Consider the following 17,232-nt stretch of genomic DNA (forward strand, 5'->3'; position numbering starts at 1 on the left):
GGTTATCTTCTTGGCGCATGCACTGTAAAGATTTTGAGCACAATTTAAAACACAATCCTGTCAACACATTATTTGGTTTGATGTTGAACACAATGAAGTGTTCAATATTGAACACAATAACGTTTGCAAAAAGTCACCTCATTCTCCCTTGAACTGTAGAAGTGACTGGAAAACGGAATACCGTGACCGTCCTCAATGATTTTTCAGAGGTTGACGTGTGAAACCATGATCACACACGGACTCTGACCGGATCTACTATTTCTTACTTTTTGTACTTTCAGGATTAAGTATAAGCAGCTAAAAGTTCGATCTACGTCAAAGTTCAGAATTCTGTTGTTATGCAAAATAATGCGGCAGCCAGCACCTGCGTCCTCACTTGCATTTGCCTCAGGAAATGCAAATTTTCTAGTCATATTTATTTGGCATCTAATTATGTATCTGGTTGACCTTTCTAACCGCTCATTTATAATGTCTGTTCATAAAAAAGTTGCTCTAATGATTTATCATCTGTAGGCATTCTTCACTGATACATACATGCTGGAGCACCCAAAAGATCAAGAGCGCATTGACGTCCTTAAACACCTAATCGCCCTGCAGGTAAAGTCCTTCTGCCATTACTGACACAAACATCAAGCTTTTTCTTTCCACACTAAAATGATCAACTTGCCCTCCAGATCCCACTCTTGGCAGATGGGATCCGCATCCACGGGGAGAAGGCGACCGAGCAGCTGAAGCCTTTACATAATCGTCTGGTTACCTGCTTCCAGGACCTCCGGGATAAAGTGGAGAAGCATTACGGTGTTATAACCTTGGTGCGTTGGCAGCAACACATAGTTTAATGTTACCAGCTTAAGCTATTGGCCTTCCATCAAACGCCTCTCATTCAAAGCAGAGAATACATTATGCCAGTTCAAGACGATCAATCTTTGTTCAGCCACTCTATTTTGACTTGTGTTTTGCCTATCATTGTGCTCCAAGGTTCTTAGATTTTGCTTAATGTCATTCTTATTTCCCAGCCCTGTTCCCTCACTGAGGGGAAAAAGAGTCGTGTTGGGTCAGTGGTGATGCCATACATCCTGTCCTCCACCCTCCGCCGCATGTCGACTGTCTCTACCCTCTCCAATGGTTCCTCTGGCCTCTCCAGCGGCTCTGTGTCTTCAGACGGACCCTCCTGCCTTTCATCACAAGAGTCAGTCCCTGCACCGCACTTTAGCTTCTTTTGTCTTCTAACCACTGGGAACTCTTGTTTCAGTCTGTTTATTACCGTGTCCTTTCTTTAGCCTCTGACCTTTTGTAATCCCTTCCCAGAGATCGCAGGACTTCAGTTATTTCACGCTCAGAAGAGGATAACAGGATTGCTCGAAAGAACAGGAAGGAGTGGAGTGTGAGCAAATCTCAGGTTCTCCTGGAAAGGCAGTCAGACGTTGATGAGGTACAAACCCGTGCTTAGAAAATTGACACGTTTTACATTTAAAAATTCAAAATATAAATACATCTGTCATTAGGAGGATGATTATTCAGCCCAAATCAAAGATGTGGGCTCTTTTGAATTTTAGGCACCAAGCCAAATATTTAAAAAAGCCTTTCTGTCATTGGTGGAGGATGGGATCCAAATCCATCAGCCAGCCACAATAATGTGGTGTCATGTCGTCCTGATGCGTAGTCCTGATGCAACAGGCTTTATACATGCTCCATAACATTAGGCAAACTTGTTCAATGAGCATTTCATCAAGGGTTGAAAGATGATTGAACTGCCTTTAAACATGACCTGGTTGTTAAATTCCGACAAACTGCTGTAAGTGTTTATAAACTGCTGAGTTAAAGGGATTTTTACCCACAGTCCTCTCTAAGATCCACAGAGAAATCCATAAAAAACAGAATATCCAGTGTGAGGAGGGAAAATGTACGTATGTGTCGGACTTCAGAAGACATTGGACTGATGGATTCATGAGAAAGCAAGGCATCAGTGATTTCATTGTTAAAAGGCCTGCAGAAGACCATCTGTGTCTGGGATGGGAGAGGCAAACATTTAGTGAACTTCTAAACATTTTAGATTAGCCCTGAGGACATGTGCACAGACTCTGAGACTGGAAGGTGCATTTGAAAACAATATTTTATTTTAAGGAGTAGTCCAAGAGGGGCAGTGGATGAGTTGGTGAGCAAACGTGGTCCTAAAGCCAGAGGAAAAATGTGAATCAGTCAAGCAAAAGTTCACAAGGATACAAAAAAAAACACATACATGACTAAGTTTGTCTCAAGGCCATGTAGTACCGCTGTGGTTGTGACAAGGATGACTGAATGTCATCTTCTTAATTCCAAAGGATGCTTTGGGATACGGTGTAATTAGACATTGCATGCATCACTAGGTTTAAATAATGTTATGTTAAATATTGGTTGCTGTTTTTTCACCTCTTATTATTACTTAAAAACAAAACAAATTACACCTGGGACTCCCTCTTTCCAAATTCTGACCAAAAGAACAATTTAAAAAAGCTAAATTTAGAAACAAATAGAAAGATCTTCTGGCTACATTAAAGCAGTTTGGACCGATGCTTGTAATTAGCGCCACAGACTGCATGGTAACCCAAGCAGAACTTTTAGCTTATGGGTTAATAATGACACCATTAAAAAAAAAAAGGCCAAGACTAATGTTAATGGTAAGCATTTACGTGTAAGCTACAATCATCCTCAGACTGTGATCACATACTGGGACCTCACATACGTACTGCAATGTGCTGTGGTATCATATTAAATAAAGAATGTTTCTTAAAATCTAAAGGAAAGAATCAATGTAATTAGTTTGGAATCTGTTGGCCCAAAGCATTTACTTAAATCTCATTAAAAACAGAGCTGATAGAAAATAAGGCTGAACGATTAATCACATTTGCGATATTCTCGCGATATCATAAAACGCGATTTTCTAATCGCAAAGGCTACGATTTTTTTTTTTTTTTTTTGATCGTCATTCTACATCCTTTTCGGCCCCGTCACCGGTATTTTAAGGTGCCGTTAATCCTCAAGCCTCAGTCTGCCTGTCAGTCCTCCTTAAGAACCCGCATGTGGAGCTGACTGATGGGAGGAGCTATTGTAGAGAGTGCTCCTCACTTCATGAGTAGGCGCGTCTGTAGAAGCTATTTACACATTTATTATTGTTTTCAGTTAAAAAACTGCACACTACAGTAAAACACATGGCTATTTAAGCGGCTATTGTGATTTTGAGTCAGAAAAGTGTGTGTCGCTGCAAAACCAGATGAGATGTGTGTGTGCGCCATGAGGGGTTTGCCTTTAGCCTAGGTGATAGTCTTCCGTGCCAGCTGAAGACTGTCGCGGCGCCTCCGTCTGCTTTAGTGGCGGCGAGTACTAGCAGGAAAACCCACTGGGTCGTATCGCCGTAGCGTTCCTGGGCTGCGTAGGTTTTCCCTCACATTGGCCGCTATCGTGTCTCGGCTGCCGGCAACGTTTAGTTGGTGTAGTGACTTACGATTATACATTTTCTTACAGCTAAAACGTTGTGAGTTAATATGGTAAAACAGGGATAAATCAAAATAGTTAGCTTTGTTGTCAGGAGCCAGTGCAGCCGCACAGCTCAATAAAGATTAAATCGGGGCTTTCGCCTTTAATTGGCCATGTAATGTTAGTACATTAATGGAATTTGTCCTCTGCATTTAACCCATCCCTGAGGAGCAGTGGGCAGCTATTTTGCGGCGCCTGGGGAGCAGTTCAGGGTTAAGGGACTTGCTCAACATCCCACAGTGACGGCAACCCTCCGATTACAAGCCCAGCGTCCTTAACCACTAGGCCACCACTCCCCATAATTCTCCTTTTGCACAATTTTTCAGTTAAGTTATGTTTGATATGCTTGATTTGAATATTTGTATTGTTTAGATAGTTGGTTTAGTGTTTTGTTAATATAAAAATGTTATTTATACATTCATGGTGTTTTATTTAGAACTATTTATTTTGTATTTTTCATTTATTTTGTGTGCCATATTGTTAAAAATGTTAAAAAATGTATTTTGTGTTTTTCCATTGATTTAAAAAAAGTAAGGTATCGATAAGAGTAGTAGTATACCCATCCCTAATGTTGAAGAGGTAAAGCCACAGATTTGTTTGTTTTATTGTTGTAATCTTTAAAATGTACATTTTATAATTATTTAAAGTTTAAATAAATCTGAAATTGTTTATTATGAAACAGATTGATTTATTGCTTGCGTTCATTGAAAAATACATGACAAGAGGCCCTTGAAAGAATAAATCGCAATTGCAATATTGAGGAAAAAAAAATCGCAATTAGATTTTCCAAAATCGTTCAGCACTAATAGAAATTGGATGCATTATCGGGACGAAACGACAAAAAATTGCAATACACACACAAGGAGGAGATTCCGACACTGCCAGTGTTGTCAAGGGCTTTTTATTCAATGTTAGCAAAGGTTGCCTTAAACCTTTTGTGTAAAAAAATAAAAAAAGATTTATTTTACCTGACTGGTACAGTGCCCGTTGGAAGTAGAGTTGTCAATTATGGCCAAATGAGTATGTGTTTGAAGGTTGGATGTAAAAGAGTTGTACATACTCTGTACTCTGTAGTGTTATAAAGGGGTTTATTTGCCGGTACAAAATGTGGGTGCAATTTTCCTGGTTTAATTCTATGGGACATGTGCATGATAAATGTGTCACAATGTGTATTTGTGTATCTTTCTGTTGTGTTTTTTTTTTGCATTTTTTTGAACAAAATGTGTTGTTTTTTTTAATTTTTACATTTTTTTTTAGTTTTTTGGAGTCGTGTATTTTTTTTATCTTTCTGTTGTGTTTTTGTGCATTTATTTTGTATAATTATTGTTTTTGTTGCCATTGTAGTGTGATTCTGGAGTCACTTTGTGTATTTTTTCTGTAAATATTTAGTTTTGTGTATTTTGAGCCATTTTCGTATTTTTGTTGTATTTTTTGTAATGTATGATTTTTGGAGTCATCATTAGTGTATTTTTTTTTCTTTCAGTTGTCTTTTTGTGCTTTTTTTGTATAAATATTGTTTAGTTTTTTATTTATTTGACTCATTTAGAATATTTTTATTATAAATAAATACCGTGTGTGTGTGTTCCCGTGAAATGTTTGAGACGCTGATAACAAATCTCCATAGTGATTGTAGCGCCAATCAGAAAAACAGATAAATTGCGCAAAACAAAATGTATAGCTCCAAACTACATGAGTGAGTAAGTAAATTAAATTATTATCTACAATTTGGCTGCCTTTTTTTAAAAACAAAAATAATTTTTTATCTTCGAACTGAGTGCTCAGGGCTTAACTTCCATGTGCAGCGCGTGAGCAATTACACAGACAGTTATATTGTTTAAACAATAAGAAACTTGTCGGTAAAAGACTCACCAGTGGCTGACGGTTTCAAATGACTTAATCAGAGAGCTCACGTTTTTGAGACGCAACGACAGCATGGCAGGCACAAAGATGGAGACGGAAAAGGAAGTGTACTTTTTTGAGGAAGTGGACTTCGTGACCCGCGACTTAAAGGAAGTTTGGGATCACTGGGAAAATTTTAAATAACCATGAAATATTAACTTAAATAACTTTTATCAGTACAAAAACGTTTTTAAGATTGACTCTTTTTTTTTTTGTTTAACCCAAACAAACTGCGATACAGTGACATCATGAACCCGGAACCGGAAGTAGCGCGCTCAATACTGCGCTCATTATTGAGATGGCCGTAATCGTAAAATTTACGTTTTGAACGTTTTGCTACATCAAATTACTTAAAAAATAACAGGTGCACACACTATTTGAAACCCATTGACTAAGTTTCAGGTTGAACTCGTACCGCGTTGGGGAGATATTCGCTCCACACACACACACGCACACACATACCTTTTTTTGATTTTATTTTAAAAAATGACCTTGGGTCTCTAACAAAAATCCTGTTAAAAAGTGTTGAATTGCATTTTTTTTTTTCTTCTTAGGGCCAATTGTTGAGCAGTGTATGGCTGCCTCACAGTGAGGAGATAAAATGTTCAAGTCCTGCTGCTGGCCTCCAGCTGGTGCTTTTCTTTGTGTCCCATTCTGACAGACTAGATGATAAATACTGAGGAGAACTGTAGTTTAGGGGTTAAAAAAAGATTTTTTTTTTTTTTTTTTAGGTGTTTCATTTTTGTGCCTTTGCTTTTATTCCAGAATCCTCCAGAGAAACATCAGAGACCCAAAAGTTTACAGTTAGGAGACAGACGGCTCACCCTCTCACTGTTCCAGGGTGTTTCATCGCAGTTCAGCCTGTCCAACCCTCTCAGCCGACTTCCTGGGTCCCCACACACACCATACACTCCACGCAGCTCCAGTATGTACCTGACCACATCATAACATGCTTTTTATTCTCCTAAAGTGTATCCTTTCACACCAAAAAGAGAAAAAATCCATGTCTACCAACCTTGTGAAAGCTCCTAATATGGTCATACATACAACTGCATTTCTATTTATTGACAAATCTATCGAAAAATATTTTTATTTTATTTCTTCTAGGCTATTCATCACTTCTCAGTGACAATGATGTCAATACTGTTGACTCCCCAGGGACTCCACCACCCATGCCACCAAAGAAACACCCGCACGAGATTGACAACCCAGGAATCCCTTTCGAGGTGTGTGTGCTGAAGAAAAGCAGCTTCCCCCCTCCAATGCATATTTATTAGTGTGTAAATGCCAAAATATTCTGTTTTTAGTTTCATTTGAAGTCCTAACAGAAACGTTTCTTGTTCTCCCACAGTTCACTCCCCCGCTACCAATGAAAATTGAAAGCAAGCCTCCTCCGCCGCCTCCCAAAGCTCGAAAGTCAATGTTCCCCATGTATGAACATCCCCCACAGTAGGGCTATGGGACACGCCTACGAGCATCGAAAGTTGGACTAATTTTTTTCAATCATATGAAAGCACAGTTTCACTTGAAACATCATAGGAGTAACACAGCTATACAAGACTGTCACAAGTTTATTTTTTGGTGATGCAAATCTTTTTTGATTCCCAAACTTTGTGCATTTTTTTTAACTGTTGATTATTGTGCTGCTGGACCGCATACATGTACTGACACTGTAACAAGGGGGTACTCCTATTACACATAAAATGTGATTTTTAGCACAGCCATGGATTTCATGAGCTTCTATGAAAAGTTGTTTAATGTGTGCATGGAGACACACTGGAAAGTGATTAAACTATTTCCCGTTGCTTTTTATCGTCATTCCATAAATATACAGGACCAGGTTTTAATAATTAATGTTGCTTAGTTAGTTATTTGATTAGCTTACCTACATCCAAACAGGTTTTCATTCCAAGAGGCTGACCGCTGTGTGCCGCCATAGTGTACTGTGTTTCAGCACAAAACAACTTTGCCAATACTAGGTTTTACCATGTGGTTCATAATGTGTTTTGAACACCTTTTATTGTTAATGTGTATAGAGATGTTTTTTAAGTCAGGGATTTTCTGTTTCCTAAACTACAATGTCTCAAAACACTGGATGGCATCATTGAATGTGTTGCAGATTGTTTATGTTTAGCTGAATATTTTAACCAATGCTTCCAAACCTCCTGCTGATCATGTAAATGGGAGGGTTATTCCTTTTACTAAGAAAATGGTTTGACATTGTGAAAATGTTAGCTTTTAGCTTTCTTGTTGAAAGATGTGATGGTTTTGTAGTAATTGTGCTGTGAATATAAAGCTGGCGCTAACAGGTCAAGGTACAACCGCACACTAATTAGTGCCAATTCCAATTAGTTTAATATGCTGTGTCCAGGGTTGCCAGATCTAACAATTTACAGCCCAGAGACGATGCAGCACCCACTCACCTCAATAAAAACCCACACTAATTGCAACCTCAAAAAAAAAGGTTAAAACTGTAAATATACTACCTGAATAATAAAGCAAACAATTACGGTACATTAAATATACAAAGAAAAAAAGGCTGTATGATTCGTAGCTGTTCAATTTATTTGATAAAAGGTAAAATACAACACAAACAGGCCAAGAATACAATCATACATCCAAATAGCCAACACAGATTTCCTTGCCGTATTTTCCTCATCACCTTACATCACTTTTAATCATGGTTCTCAAACTGTTGGTAACATCAGTTGTGTTTGTAAAATCACTAGTGAAAATTCTAACTTCTTTAAAGTTTTTAATTCTATAATTAGTTTTTTTAAGTAGCTCATCAGAGTTGATTGTGTGGACCTGAAGTCTAAAAAAAGCACTGCTGTGTGAACCCAGCTTTCTCAAAGAAACTACGCTAAGCTAATCGCTAACCTTCTGTAACATTTCCATCAGTATAAATTTGTCAATGATATTTAGCTTTTAGGCAGGCCATTTAGCATTGGTTTTATGAGTGAAGTGAACCCGGTCATAAAAGATTTAAGAAACACCCTTTCAAAAGAGCAAAACTGGTCTTCTCAAAGATACTAAGTCAATCTCCAGCCATTTGTTCATTACACAAATATGCCTTATATTTTCTCAATAAGAAAGTTAAAAAGTACAATTTTACAGTTGTTAAGCTGTTACCTGAAATCTAAATGCTGAACGGTACGTGCATACATTTTAAGATGTAGGTATATACAGTATATATTTTTGAGATTTTAAGTTATTGCTTTTTTCCTTAAATACATTTGTATGATTTATTCTAATAGTTCTTTCTGACACAGCATGTATGCAGTTCATTTTAAATGCAATGTTTTTTTGCTGCGTTTACTTTTTCAAAAAAAAAAATCAAGTTCTGTGCCTTCAGAGTGATGATGAAATAAAATCAGTGCTTTTGATGCCGGTCTTTGATTTTCAACATTACAATCTTTGATAAAGCATTACATTTTATAGTCAAACTTGTTTTTTCTTCTTCTTCCATTTCTTTAAAGGAAGATGCTATGAATACACTGATGTCTGCTGAACACAAAAACGTTTTGGAAAACTGTGACACCCCCTACTTTTTCTTGATATTGAATATTTCAAACTGGGATTTTCTTTCTTACCTACTGTCTTCTCATCAAAAAGAACTCATGACTTTGTCCTTGTTGCAGTGCAGCACAGAAAGTTAATTTGAATAGCATGAAAACCATAGATGAAATAGCAAACCAGTAAGAACAAATGACTGTTATTTAAAAATTATCACTGTTGGATACAGGTAAACAAAACCACCTAACTAAGCTGGGTTTGTCAAAGGAAAATAGAGTAGTCGGACAGTGCTTCTATTCTGAATAATGGGTCCTAATCAAAAGACTGATTTGAATGCATTTGTGAGCATGATTGCTGCCCACAAATGATTTGTGCACCTCAACATTTTACCAACTCACTAATTTCACAATTTAAATACACTATTTCTACCTTTGTTTTTCTGTTTACATGTTGTTTGCTTTGTATTTAATAAAACTGTTTCTCCCTGCACATCATTGTTGTTCTGTTAAAGTCTCTTTATACCAAGACTTAAAAACAATCTGAAATTAGTGGTGACTCAAGTAAGTAAGTAATATTTATTTATATAGCACCTTTTACAGACAGGAGTCACAAAGTGCTTCACAATACATACAGTGCATACAATACAATACAAATTACAGTTACAGTCACAAAAATATGATGGTCATAAAATCCCTTTATCACTGGAATTTTAAAATGCTTTCTGAAACAAATAGGTTTTCAGTTGGCTCTTAAAAGCATCAACGGAATCAAGCAAACGCAAGGAAAACGGAAGATCGTTCCAGAGCGTTGGCGCGACCGCCTGGAAGGAGCGATCTCCTCTGGTCTTGTAATGGGTACGGGGGACCATGACCATGACCTTTATTATGCATTACAAAAATATGTCCTTGAAACATCAAATAATTCTTCCTTAAGTCTCTCAATAAGTGAAATTCTGTCTGTTGTCTGTGGAAGTGATGGGTCTAGACCAGATGATGGAAACTAGGGTCAGCTCATGGTTTTAATTAAGGGGTGTGTCCACTCTGCATGGACTTAAAGAAGAAGAAATGAAAGAGGAGTTAGATATTGTCATTACATTGGATGTTCAGCAAAAGAAAAACTGAAAGTGATGGAGATAAATATACTCTACACCATTTAATCTTATATTAATATACACAAGGACAAGCATTCATTGATCCAGAAATTGAACTGATCTTACCTTCATAGGCTCAGTTTGCTTCTTTGTTTTCAAATCCCTTTGAACCTCTATTCATGGTGGTTTTTATCATCCAAGAGTCTTCATTTTCAATTAAATCCATCGTTGTTTGGTCTCTTTTAATTTATCTTTCTTTCTCACTCAGACTTTGGTTCTCTCTCTTTTCCTCGTGTTGATTTTGGCAAAACAAAGCAGCATCTTTAATGTTTCAATCACATGTGAGTAAAATTAAATGTACTGACACTGGCTGTAAAGAGCAATCTTTCATGAACTGATGTTATTTCTCCGATCAAATATGAGCAGAGTTACGGTCATTTTTAATGTTGCGTTCTGGGGCCCTGGGAAACCCAGTCCGTTCTTATAATCCAGCTGTGAAAAGAGCACGTGTCCAGGTAAATCTAGACGTATAGTTACCCTACGCAACAGAAGATGAGAAATTAACAGCATGTACGGTCAACAACAAAGCCAAAGTTGCTTAATGATGATGTAATGCCATATGTGTGTTGTAAATGAACATGTTGACGTGTTTGTTTGTGGGAACCAAGTTGAGCTGGTGATCACGTCCGTTCTACCTTGCCAGAAAAGGGCCAGGGAGGGTGGATTCCTGCTGTGAGCTTGGGACGGCCCGAGCTGGCAGTATGATTACACCCTTACACAGACCACAAACAAAGGACTTGATGGGTTTATTTCACATTTTGTGTGTCGGTGGAAACTCAAGTTACCTCATAAGTGTTCAAAAACACTGCAAAAGTGGATTTTTCATAGCATGTCCCCTTTAAAATAGCATATTTACCACCGAGGGCCAATCAGGAGGTCGGTAATGTAGTCTCTCAGCGAGAAGCTCATGGATTGAGAATCGAAGTGGAGTTTGCTTTGTCTCCCTATTTCACCAGAATTACCCATGTCCTCTCTCAAAAAATACAAAATGACTGCAATTTACAAAGAAAACACGTCTTCTACTTTCCCAAATATGCATTTAACTGATTAGGATTACGTTTTTTTATTCTCTGTGTCTGTGTTGAACACTACTCTTAATCAGTTCTGCTTCTCCAGAAACAGACCACTTCAATTGAAATGACCATAATGTCAAAAACATGATGACATCATGACAAAAACTATGATTAGATATTCAAGATATTCATTTACTAATGAATAGGGAAGAAAGGGTCTAAGGAATGCTAAAATTATTCACAGTTAATGTTTTTCAGACAAAGTTGTGAAGAAGGCACACATAGGTAAGCGTAGGTAAGCATGCCATAGCCATTATCGAACCCTTGAGGCCTTTAACCCGCTATATTCCAAGCTCATAATCCGTGCAGGGTTAGGTGTGAAAGGACTAACTGGTGACCTGTCACTGCTCCACTTTGAAAAAACTGTTTTGGGATAACCTTGCAAACCTTTCCCCTTGCATATCCCTGTGTCACCCTTATATTTGCCTCCCAGTTACCAGTAAACACGCACCTGACTGAGGGTGTTAATTAGACCAAGATAATTGAATGTGCTGAATCATATCGACAAATTAACAGGGTCACATGCCATACCTGCACTCACCCTGGGTCAGGTGGAAAAAGTTGTACGAAAGATACCTTTTCAATTTGCTGTTTGTCCTGTTGAGCTGTCCCAGTCATTTTGAATCCTCCACAAGGAAGCAAGGCTTCAAAGAAGGAAGCAGGATCTTTGGTTCAAACTCCCTGCATCAAAGTAAAATGTAGCCATTTTTTACTTTGTCCACTTCACTTTGCTGGAGGGATCAGAGCGGTGCAGCAGGATTAGCTGTATTGTAGCTCTGCTTTGAACCTCACCAGGAGGAGCCAGAGGGTGTAAACTAATGTAGCATAGCAAAGAAGTCTTCTATTCTTAATCCGATATTTACTCAGAGTTGATTTGTGGGGCGTGAATGCCTTTTTCAGAAACACCCAGTCTCTAGTTTACGCACACACACACACACACACACACACACACACACACACACACGCACACACACACACACACACACACACACACACACGCACACACACACACACACACACACACACACACACACAGATGAGATGATGCAGAGGCATGATCGGAAGAAAAATCACCACCACGTTGTGCATCATGTTTTAATTAATATGCTTTGTGCTCTTATTATACATATGCTGCCTAGCAAGTTTTTATATAAATACATTTTACAGGCAATTATTCAAATATTATACCATTGATTGTCTTAGTAAATGTAATATAGTATAGTAAAGCAACTGGGACCAAGTTACTTATTCCATTTTTTTTTTAACAGAAAAGAACAAAGCAGTTTACCTCTGAATAAATTTTCAGTTTTTTGCTTTTGCAGAATTGCTGGGTTTGGACTTTTGCTGCGGTACTTTCAAACAGGACAGACATGAATGTCCATCCAGACAGACGTTGTATTCGTGGATCAGTGCCTTCCAAAGAGTCTTTTTACCATAGATCAGCACCATGGCAGCAACAGTCGTGTAGACAGATGTAAAGAAGAATGTGAGCACAATGGCATTCTCATGATTCACCACTATCTCATAGTTAACATACAGATCAACCACAAGGAAAATGATGAAGATGGCTACTAGAGACAAAGCCATCTGGATCACTCTCATCTGAGAGCCCAGCTTTGGGCCGTGGGCTCCGTTGGTGCTAGCTTTCATGTTACGGAGATGAATGGCCAAGTGGACAGAGATGGAGATGCAGCATTTCACCATGAGCAGTCCGGGCAGGACGTCAGCAAGGAGCAGATACATGACCTCGTACACCAGGCCTGGGGTGGTATCGGGGAACAAAACCCCACAGTCAGCGTTTGTTCTGGTATAGTTATCAGAGTGAAAGACGACGAGCATGGGCGTGCAGATGCCCAAGCCACACAGAGGGATGAGCACGACTGCTAAGGTCACATGTTTGAGGATAAAAGCCTGTATTTGGGTGTAGCAGTGATTGGGTGTGTTGACAAGCTTTGTGCTGTAGTAGAAAGTGAGGAAGCCAGTGTCCCACATGACGGTGAACTTCATACTGTAGATAAGTGCAAGGATGAAGCCGTAAAACACCTGGTTGATGCGACATTCTGTGTCTGTTTCATCCATGGTCATCCAAAAGTAGCAGACCAGCTGGTGAGCCATGTTGGCCATGGACAGAGCCACAATGATGGTCTCACTGGGGCTCCTCTTCTTTTTTTGCTTGTAGTTCCACAAGCTCATCAAAAATATATAGACATTAAAGAAGATGGTGAGGACAGCCTGCTGACCTGTCATTACCCACACAGCCACTTTATTCAAGCCTATCATAATCCAGTCTTCAACACATCTGCAGAGATAACTTTTTACGAGTGTAACTTTATTCCTCTGTGCTCATTTCAGCAGTCTTTATGGAGCTCTGAAGGGTTTTATTTTTGCTGTAAACAAAGACAAATATGACAACAAGGTGAAAAATGTGCATGCACACAACACAAAGGCAATTACTCATTAACGTGACAGTTTACCAGTGAGTGCCTGTGAAAAAGAGAATCTCATATTAAGCTTTGAAAATACAGAGAAGAGTTACAGATAAGCCAAGTTAAAATGATTAAGAATCTTTGTAAAAGTCAAGCAATCATGTGTCAGAGAAAGTGGAAGATATCTTTTTTTATGCCTTTTCACCTCAAGCACAGCTGCCTCAAGTTAGAGGAGGCATTTTATCATTCACATTTCTACTGAGGATTATTCTCTCACTACTTGTATTCTTGTCATCACAATATGTTCGTCTGATGCAATACCTTTGGCTCCGGGTGAAGAATCGTTTGTTTGGTTTATTTACCATCAATCCTTGCCTTTAGTCATTTCCAGGATGCAGACGCCAAGGTGAAGGATTAAACACTCCTGCACTGGGATTTTTATTGGAGTTCTGTGTATGATTTGCATCCCATCTGACCACAGGTTGTGGTGATGGTGGTTTTATTTGCATCGACACAGAATAGGGGGGAAATGCACTCATTAAGGAAATCTAGTGACTTGAACGGACGATACCGGAGTTCCCGCATGCAAATGAAATTTCCTGCAGGTCTGCCACAAATTTACAAACTGAACCTCATGTTGGGTTGATAAGAAAAGCCAATCACCTTCCCGTCACCTTCAGGAGCTTTGCCTATGTAACATGTTATCTCTTTGAAGACATTTCCTTGTTGTTGTTGTTTTTTTTGTTGTTTTTTTTAATCTCTATTCTCTTTAACCTCTAAAATCTTATCTTCTGAGCCAAATTTATTTTGGTCTAAGAAAACATTTTTACCCCAAAACAAAACTCAAAGGTGTTTTTAAATGCAGATTAGTTTAAGCCTAAACTAAGTAAATCCAATATTTAACATAAATTATCTGGTTTTCCACATAAGGTTGCCAGAATAGTTTTTGTATTCAAATATTGTGACCCTAATGCATGAATCAGATGACACACGTCTTCTTGCACCCAAAAAGTCCTGATGGAGACACACTTGCTGAAGAATGTGGTTGAGCAGACAGAGAGGCATTAACATGAATCCACAGATAGTGAAAGTATTCAGTTTGTCTTCATGGATAGCAAACACATGACAAAAAGTCAAACATGACAGAGATGGTATGTTGTCTGTGTGCGGTCTTAGAAATCAGTAGAAGCCAATGGAAGAAAGTGTGTGTGTATGTATGTGTGTGTGTGTGTGTGTGTGTGCGTGTGCGTGCGTGCGTGTGTGTGATAGGGACAGTCGGCTCAGCCTGTCTCTCAATAAGCGGCTCGTATCAATTCAACTTATACTAAAGATGTGATCATGCTTGTGTTTTGAAGAAAGATGAGGCTGAGACACCGTGCTATATCTGAGTCCAGATTATCTGGAGGTCATCTTTTCAGCTGCCCATAGTTTGACAACTAGGGTTGGGTATCGGTTGGGTTTTTTATGCAATACAGGTGCATACTCTATTTTTTAAACAGTTCCGGTGCGTAAATACAGTACGCCAAAACAACCCGCCACAAAAACAGTTTCTTCCCCAGGCTGTCACTCTGATTAATGCTAAACAGTCAAAGAGTGTCAGACCTGTTGCTGTGTAATAACCCTGGAACTAAACATAACAACCCTGGAACAAACTGTCACTGTGAATGTTCATGTACATAAACGTATACTATTTAATGTAAATGTTCACCTGCACTACTCATCACTGCACTACTACTACTACTACTACTACTACTACTCCTGCAATTTTATATTATTATTATTATTATTATTATTATTATTATTGTCTTGTTATTGTTATCTTGTTATATTATTTTATTTAGTTTTGCACATATTAGTCTAACTACTGTTTATATCTATGTTTATATTTTTTCTAGTTGATTGTTTTTATTTAATGTTTACATTATTAGAGAGTGCACAGTTCACCAAGTCAAATTCCTCGTGTGTATAACATACATTACTTGGCCAATAGTTGATTCTGATTCTAAATAGGTACTTAAAAAACACTGTCAAAAAACAATATCCTTTTTATTTTCAGGGCCAAATTGAACCCATATCCAAGTAACATATGGAAAAAATAAATAAACAACATTTAAATAATATCAAATGAAACAATACTGTATCAAACAATATAATACTAGAGATAAATATTGTTATATCATGCTTTTATTTGTCATTAATCATTAATAGCCTCTATAAAAAACAACTCTTTATTTCAATATATTTTTTATAGCTATAGGGAGCCATTGCAAAAGAGTCAAAGAGCCACATGAGGCTCCAGAGCCACAGGTCGCAGCAGACCCCTAAGCTAGCCTATGTTCAATCTTTAGCTAGCCTATCTGTTGCATTCCTGTGTAAATGCAAAATTGTGCCTTCTAAATCTGGTGAGGCACCGAAATGTTCGATCTTATTCGGCCTGGTTAGTACTGTTTATGACAGAACTGGTGCCATATTGGCACCACGTTTCAGTACCCAACCCTACTCACAACTGGTTTACCTGCTGGCTTATAGCTGCAGTAGGTAAGTTTATTAAAATCCATAATCATCTTATTATATTGTATTGCATATTGTAATGAGTGGACAGTGAATCTCTGCTCCTTCTCCTAGCTCTGTAAATGAGCTTTAGAAATACAGGAGCATGACGCTGGACTTAAGCCAATCAGAGATCTTTCTACCAACAGGGCGATCAATGAGCTGTTTTAAGCGCTACTATTGGCTGCTCGAGCTGCTCATCAAAAGTCAATGCGTGTTCACAATCTGATTGTAGGGACGGCCCCATGCAATGTCTTCCAGAAGAAGTCTGTAATGCGGCTTTTGGCACAGTAGTTACACAGCAAATCAAGAGGAAAAAGGGAGACTGAAAACTTTTATTCAGCTACTAGCAGTGGTATGAACAGTGCTAGTAGCTGAATTGCACTTGTAGGTTATATCAGCATAAATACATAGTAAATTAAGCAAATGCCTTGTTTAATCTAATGCTCATTTTAACTGTTCTTAATTGATTATTTTTGTATGAAATAGTGTATTTCTCTGGATCTTGAGTCTGCTGCTAAGACATTCATTCAATCAAAAATCACTTGATGTTTTAATGTTTTTTTTTTTTTACATGATTTGCTTACTACATTTGTTACTAGTCTCTATGGAGAAAACAGTCACTAAAAGTTTGACAGTGTGCATGTGCGGGCATGCATGAGTTTTGTCCAGGAGGGGAGGGGGGCATGGAGAGCATCACGATTCTACCTTCTGCAGCTTTAATAGAGACTTTGAAAGGCACACAGGAATCAGGGTGAAATATGGCCAATTGCTATGTCACAATTCATGGATAGAAAAATATGCAGATCATTCATATCATTATTACCCATTGTTTAGTATTGTGTAAGTTTCCCACTTGAAGAGTAACTAACTTCCAGGTTTTGGCTCACCTGCCACAAGTGTGAAATTAAGGAATTCCTTAGTTTTGGGCAGGGTTCCAGGAGCATTTAAGTCTATATCATAAAATCTCCAAAAAACTATTGATGCTATGCTAACTACCTACTCAATACTCACAGTACATCTCTTCACATTTCTCACAATTCAACCTACTCATCGGTTTACAAAGTCGACTGGTGTTAGTTTTTATCGAAAGGGTGGAGCCAAC

At 38.2% G+C, this 17,232-nt stretch overlaps 2 protein-coding genes across 3 annotated transcripts in view; one reads left to right on the plus strand and one right to left on the minus strand.

Annotated features, from left to right (window-relative positions):
• Nucleotides 1-7,952, plus strand: part of dock5 (dedicator of cytokinesis 5) — a 56,896-nt gene extending 48,944 nt beyond the window's left edge. For both annotated transcript variants that reach the window (XM_028456827.1, XM_028456828.1), the window contains 7 exons: nt 514-597; nt 675-812; nt 1,017-1,189; nt 1,309-1,432; nt 6,178-6,337; nt 6,520-6,638; nt 6,764-7,952. In XM_028456827.1, the coding sequence (XP_028312628.1) occupies nt 514-597; nt 675-812; nt 1,017-1,189; nt 1,309-1,432; nt 6,178-6,337; nt 6,520-6,638; nt 6,764-6,865 (900 nt within the window). In that variant the 3' untranslated portion in view covers nt 6,866-7,952. The remainder of the gene's footprint in view (nt 1-513; nt 598-674; nt 813-1,016; nt 1,190-1,308; nt 1,433-6,177; nt 6,338-6,519; nt 6,639-6,763) is intronic.
• Nucleotides 7,953-12,453: 4,501 nt separating this feature from the next.
• On the minus strand, nt 12,454-13,977 carry tas2r202 (taste receptor, type 2, member 202). Its single transcript, XM_028457053.1, has 2 exons — nt 13,899-13,977; nt 12,454-13,538 (listed from the first exon to the last, which is right to left on the minus strand). Exon 2 carries the CDS (start codon nt 13,429-13,431, stop codon nt 12,454-12,456), a length of 978 nt encoding a protein of 325 aa, XP_028312854.1. The 5' UTR covers nt 13,432-13,538; nt 13,899-13,977.
• Between the last annotated feature and the right edge of the window lie 3,255 nt (nt 13,978-17,232).

Source organism: Gouania willdenowi, chromosome 9, assembly GCF_900634775.1.
Source record: "Gouania willdenowi chromosome 9, fGouWil2.1, whole genome shotgun sequence".
NCBI lineage: Eukaryota > Metazoa > Chordata > Actinopteri > Blenniiformes > Gobiesocidae > Gouania > Gouania willdenowi.

Bases quoted from the DNA above. Each gene is read 5' to 3' on its own strand.
- tas2r202 (XM_028457053.1), bottom strand. From the start codon at position 13,431: ATGATAGGCTTGAATAAAGTGGCTGTGTGGGTAATGACAGGTCAGCAG.